The sequence below is a fragment of the Dioscorea cayenensis genome, unplaced genomic scaffold (assembly GCF_009730915.1).
Source record: "Dioscorea cayenensis subsp. rotundata cultivar TDr96_F1 unplaced genomic scaffold, TDr96_F1_v2_PseudoChromosome.rev07_lg8_w22 25.fasta BLBR01000917.1, whole genome shotgun sequence".
Classification (NCBI taxonomy): Eukaryota; Viridiplantae; Streptophyta; class Magnoliopsida; order Dioscoreales; family Dioscoreaceae; genus Dioscorea; species Dioscorea cayenensis.
Window position 1 is genome coordinate 17,680 of NW_024087308.1, and position 6,676 is coordinate 24,355.

Consider the following 6,676-nt stretch of genomic DNA (forward strand, 5'->3'; position numbering starts at 1 on the left):
TGATAGAATCATCCGTAACACCATTGATCTTTAGCATGTCACAAACTTCCAAGAAGTTTTGAATGTGATTGTTTGGATCCTCCTCGACCAAACCATAGAATTATACTGACTGCTGTATTATTTGGATGAATGCTGGCATTAGCTCAAACTTCTGAGCTGTGATCAGTGGCCGTACAATACTAGATGTGTGCCCAAAACTGAGGGTTTGGCATAGTCAGAAAGTGTTATCTGTTGCTCATTCTCTTCTGCTATATTTGCTTACCCTTCACTTTCCACTTCACCTAGATTTGATGGTTCTTGTACAAGTTCTTTTGCCCTTCTTCTGAGCATACATTCAAGTTTAGGATCTCCTTCAACATTTGTCAAAGTGTTCCCTTAGCCATAGCCTGGAGCTGTACCAAAAGAAAGAAAGACAAATCACAACGGCGATGGAATAAGAACAAGTGAAATAGAATGAATGGTAAATAGCTAAAATAGCAAAGCGCAAAGTGCTTCTAAAACACCTATCCCCTGGCAACTGCCCCAAAAACTTGACAGCGTCAATTGCGTGTAAGCCGTAACTGCACAGGATTATTGAAGTAATAAATCCCAGGTGAGTGGGCATCATATCGACAGGGAATAGTGAATAGAAACACAACGATTGCTATTTATGTATGATGAGAATAAATCGATGATGGTGTGAAAAGAATTGATATGAAAACAACTAAAATGAAACAACAACAGGAGGAACAATAAAAAGAGAGGAAAGACAATCAATAGAAGTGGGGTAGTCGGACAATGCTCGCCCTAGAACTAATGTTTCAAGTACAAGAACAAGTATTATATCTCCTAACTGATGCTTAATGAGTCGTGGAAATCCTAAAATACACGGTACCAAACCTAAGCTCAACCGTGACTAACTTTATACTATGCCCCGGTGGAGAAATCGCTCAGTCTCACACCTCACACTGTATATAGTTGCAAAAAGCTCTAGGGATTCCATGTGATAAACCCTATTGCTATATATAGATCTAACCCTTTGGTCTAGGCGAAAGACCCATAGTCATAGTAAAGCCACAGATACTAAGGATTACTTCAACGCTTTACTTTGTTGCTCTCGTAACTAAGCCCTAGTGGAGTTTCTCTCTTAGTACTTCACTCTATTGTGACCGCAAAGAACTCTTGGAAATGGAGGTAGGATAAATCACACCGGAAGGAAAAGGGGACGCTCCGCTACATCTCGACTCACCCTCTCGACCCTTTCCAATCTAGCAATGTCTAACCTTTATGGTGTGTCACTCATCCACAAAGGTTACCAAGATGGACTCTCATCCCTAGTGTCACTCTAAGGAAGAAATCATTCAACAAGCATTCAAGATTGGAACTCAATTAAATACATCAATTAAGGAAAGCATAATAAAAGGTCAATGAAATAATAGCATCCTAGGGTTTACAAAATCCAAGTACCCACTAGGGTGTTTAGCTCTCCATGGAGCAAGATACAGTTAATAATCAAATTGAAAATAAAAGCATGTGATCTATTGGAAACCCCCCTCGATATTCGTGTCAATGGTCTTGTGGAGTTGCCTCATCTTCTTCAAAGGTCCACTTGTCAAGCCTAGGGCACACCTCGTCTGATCGAAGCCGTTGAAAGCTCCTCCAATAACTATCTTCCAAGAAAATCACGGTGTTGAAGCTATAAAACCACTAGATGGTTTACTTGATGTATGGTTGAACTTCATCGCAGTTTAATAAAACATATGTCCGAGCAGCATGATATTCCTTTTCATCCAAATGTCTTGTTTATTCTGGACCCAGATGCCTACTAGATGGTTTATAAAATGAAAGAATTCCAGGATATGCTTGCATATCAAATTTAATATTGTCATCATTCCTTCCCATTTTTTGATGTCTTGTGCAAATATGTGAGTCAAAGTAATGTGCACAAAATGATGATATTTCTTCGACAAGGTATGCATTACAAATTGATCCTTCAACATGAGCTTTATTTTTTACGTTACTCTTCAATCTATGTAGATACCTGTATTTTATAAAGCTTAAAATTATATATGACTACAATTAAATATTTGCAAATTTAATATAAATCATTAAAAATCATATTTCTACCTTTCAAAAGGATACATCCATCTATATTATACCGGTCCAGCAATTCTTGCTTCATAGGCTAAGTGAACTGGGAGATGTTCCATGCAATCAAAGAAGCTTGGAGGAAATATTCTCTCAAGCTTACACAAAATAATTGGGATTTCCCATTCCAATCTTTGCATATACTTATCTTTAATGACTCTAGCAGTGAGATCTTTAAAAAAAATGCTCAACTCTGTTAATCCTTCCAATACATTCTGTGGTAGTAGCTCTCGAAATGCAATGGGTATTAATCGTTGCATGAAAACATGACAATCATAGCTTTTCATGCCAAACAATTTCAATCTACGCTGGTCCACACATCTACCCATATTTGAGACATATCCATCTGGGAATTTAAGCTCCTTCAACCAATTGCATAATTCTTCTTTTTGTTTTCTATCAAGAATGTAACATGCCTTTGGAAACCTCTTTGTTCTTTCATCCATATGTAACTCAGGCCTATCACAAAATACCTTCAAATCTTCTCTGGATTTCGCATTGTCTTTTAATTTTCCAGACACATTCATCACAGTGTTAAAAATGTTATCAAAGCAGTTCTTCTCAATGTGCATTACATCCAAGTTGTACCTAATGAGGATTGTCTTCCAATAAGGCAAATCCCAAAATATACTTCTTTTCTTCCATCCACATTTGTTACAATGCTTTTTAATATCATAATTTATTTCCTCTCCATTTATTTCTGTGATCTTTTGAAGCCCAAAGCTCTCAATTTCTTCAAGTATTTGATCGCCAGATTTCACTTGAGGTGTAGCTTTCTTTACTAATTTTCCCTTTAGGAACCACTTCTTATTCCTTCTGTAAGAATGATTTGGCGGCAAAACCTTATGATGATTATCAAAACATGATGTCTACCCATCTTTTGTCAGAATGAAAGCATATGAATCTTCCATGCAATATGGGCATGCTAGTTTCCCCGTTGTACTCCAGCCAGACAACATTGAATAAGCTGGGAAATCACTGATTGTCCACATCAATGCAGCTCTCATCCTAAAATTTTGTTTGCTCGCGACATCATAAGTCTCCACACCAATCTCCTACAAATCTTTTAGCTCAGCTATCAAAGGTTGTAGAAATACATCTAATTTGTCCTTAGTATTTGCTTGACCCGGAACAATTATAGAGAGGAACATGTACTCATCTTTCATGCACATCCATGGTGGTAAATTGTATGGTGTGACTATCACCGGCCATGATGAGTATTGTTGACCAGATTGCCTGAATGGTTGGAATCCATCTGTGCATAAACCCAATCTGACATTCCTACATTCTGATGCAAATGATGGGTGCATTTTATCAAAGTGTTTCCATGCAGGAGAATCTGAGCAATGCCGCATTACACCATCTTTTTCCATTTCATGTTCACAATGGCATCTCATGTGCTTAGCAGTAGCATTAGATGCATATAACCTTTGAAGACGAGGGGTCAAAGGGAAGTAGAACATTTTCTTATATGGTACCATTGTTTTTCGGCTACCAAAATTAGTTCTACCTCTCTTGTACCTATCATGGCCACATAATTTGCAACTTATCAATTCTCTGTCTTCACCCCAATACAACATACATGCTCTTTTACAACAATCAATCTGCTCAACCGGTAACCCCAAGCCTCTAACTAACTGCTTCGTTTCATAGAATCCATCAACCATAACATTATTACTTGGGACGCATTCTTTCATCAATTGGCAAAAGTCATCATATAATCTTTCAGAAAAATGATGTTCTGCCTTCAAATTCATTAAGCGAGCAACAACAGATAATTTTGATATTCTATTAGGATTATTAGGCCATAATTCTTGTTGTTCTGCTCTTAACAAGTCATAAATATGTTGAATTGCTGGGGTCGGGTTGTCTTCAATATCATTTGATTGAAATGAAGGCCCTACAACATCATGAATCATTGTCCCAAATGCGGACAAATTCTCATCCTCAACAAATTGCTCAAACACCTCTCCCACTACATGTCCTCTAAAAATAATACCATCATCACTTTCACCATGATGGATCCAGGTTTCATAATTCTCCACAAATCCATACTTAGCAATGTGTGCTTTAATAGTATCTTCATCCAATAAATTCCGATTCCGACATTTCTTATGGTTGCATGGACATCTCATCAAATAACCATCAAGACAATTCGAGTGAGCCTTAGCAAACTCCACAAATGAATTTACGCCATCTATAAAATTTGGATCAATTAATCCTCTTGTTCTCCTTTGATACATCCACTGCCGGTCAGGACGCATATTTTGTATCTCTAAAGTAGCATTCACAAAGATGTCAATGGAAGAATATATTAATCACATGAGAATTATAATTAGAAGGAAGAACAACTAATAATCTTTTTTCACATGTGTATCACTTTTCAACCAATGTATTCAATGAATAAGTCTACTGTGAAAATTTGCATCACAAAACATATATATATATATATATATTAAGCATGTGACAATGATCCCCACCCATGTTCTCAATATATATATGATTTAAACTAGAGTGTCAAATATAGGGCCATGCATTTGAAAATGGAGACAGATGGGAACCAGTTCAATGGTTATTATATAAAGACCAAATAGAAGAAGCAAGTGGGCAAGATCCAAATGATCCCCACCCATGTTCTCAATAATAAACACCAATATTATATATTGTAACAAGCACGAACTTCACCTTCATTCAATGACATTCTAGATTGTATATCATTTGAAAATTAACAAAGTGTAGATGCACACCATCTATTTCAAGTATACCATAATGAAAATAACTACTTCATGCAAACAGTATACTCATCCAAACACCATAACCATGACATATATTAAAGGGTATAAAATATGCTTCAAAGAATAAATAGATAAATAAAATAAAAGTTAATTGGATTTAAGGATGTATAAACTGGCACATTTTGCATTTGAATATATATATATATATATATATATATGCACACATATAGTGATAAAGATTGATATATAGGAAGAATAAAAATAAAAATAAAAATAAAAATAAAATAATGTAAGCATTTGAATATATATATATATATATATATGCACACATATAGTGATAAAGATTGATATATAGGAAGAATAAAAATAAAAATAAAAATAAAATAATGTAAGTAGCTTAATTACTTGTTTGAGAACCGGGAGAGAGTCCAAAGAGGGGAGATCTTGGAAGGGATGGAGGAATGAACAATGGATGATGGTCTTCGAATCTTGTGACTGTGGGGTTCTTGAAACAATTCGGATGTTTGAATGTAATGCTATTATGAAGTGATCCACGTCAATATCGAACTCACTGCATGCATCCATGCATGTATAACAAACGTATAAATCAAATAATATAAAAAAAGTAAATATTAATGCAAAATAATAGGAATTGATAATTTTCGTGAGCTTTGTATTTGCAATAATCAAACTTAGATTAATGCTTGTATGTAATAAGGAATATAAAAGAAGTTTTAATTTGTTTGTAAAAGTAAAACAAATTTACATCAACACAAATGGAGTAGTGGGTTATTTCACTGGTCCATCATCTTGAGAAATGGTTGGTGTAAATAAATAAATAGTAAATGATACTATGTTCATCTCCCAAAAGAGAGAGTTGGTATTTCTGAATTTCCCATTGTGCATGTGTATATATATAATCTAAAAAAAATTATTGAAAAAAGTAAACAAATATTGTGCTAAAATTATAATAAATGGAGAGATTTTTATTGGAAAGATAAGGTACTCTGGTGAGATAAATTTCAACCTCAATGAAAGGAAAGTTTCAGTATAGCAAGATTAACGTACAAGAAATAATGCTATTACTTTGCATGCATCAACCATGCAGTCACATCAAGCAAAGTAAAATTAAATCAGATGGTCATGGAATATTCTGGAAAAGTGAACAATTTCACTTTTACAAAGGCTGGAAGTAAAAGGAAAACAATCCTATATTAAAAAACCTATGTATATTCAACCTAGGGAAAATTATTTTTAAGTCCCTGAAACTTTTTAAACTTCCTCCGAGGTCCTTCTGACAAAATTAAAGTCCCCATCCGTCCTTCATTTATAGTTTTTATACTCGTTCATCCCTTCCGTCACCCCAATCTGTGATATTTTTGTTTAATCCCAAAACTACCCTTGAAAAAGTTTGGAGGTAATAATGGCGCCAAGTCAAATCACGAGCATGGCTATTGTCATCGCAAACTTGCTTTGGAAGTTGCATTCTTCTTCTACTTGTATCTTGATGAAGAAGCTGGTGTTCTGGTCCATATTGTTTCCATTCTTGAGCCTCTTCATGTAAAGAACCAATTCTATCTTCGTTCGTCATCTCCGTCTCCCCGATCCGGAGAAGCTATCCCGTGCAACGTTACACCGGCTGCAAGGATCTCATCTTGAGCATACCGTATGTTAACGATATCGTCTACCTAAAGATTTTGTTCATATTATTATCTTATTTTTTTATCAACCACCATGTTCGGAAGGTGGCGGTTTATGACTAAAGGTTTTTTTGTTTTTGTTCTCTGCGGTGGCTTAATGGACATGTTTTTACA

General features: G+C 35.3%; 1 protein-coding gene across 1 annotated transcript; it reads right to left on the bottom strand.

Moving 5' to 3' along the window:
* Positions 1-2,132: 2,132 nt before the first annotated feature.
* Positions 2,133-6,453, bottom strand: LOC120255272. Its single transcript, XM_039263129.1, has 4 exons — positions 6,306-6,453; positions 3,225-4,402; positions 3,001-3,182; positions 2,133-2,943 (listed from the first exon to the last, which is right to left on the bottom strand). The coding sequence occupies exons 1-4, from the start codon at positions 6,451-6,453 to the stop codon at positions 2,133-2,135; spliced, it is 2,319 nt and encodes a 772-aa protein (XP_039119063.1).
* Positions 6,454-6,676: the final 223 nt, after the last annotated feature.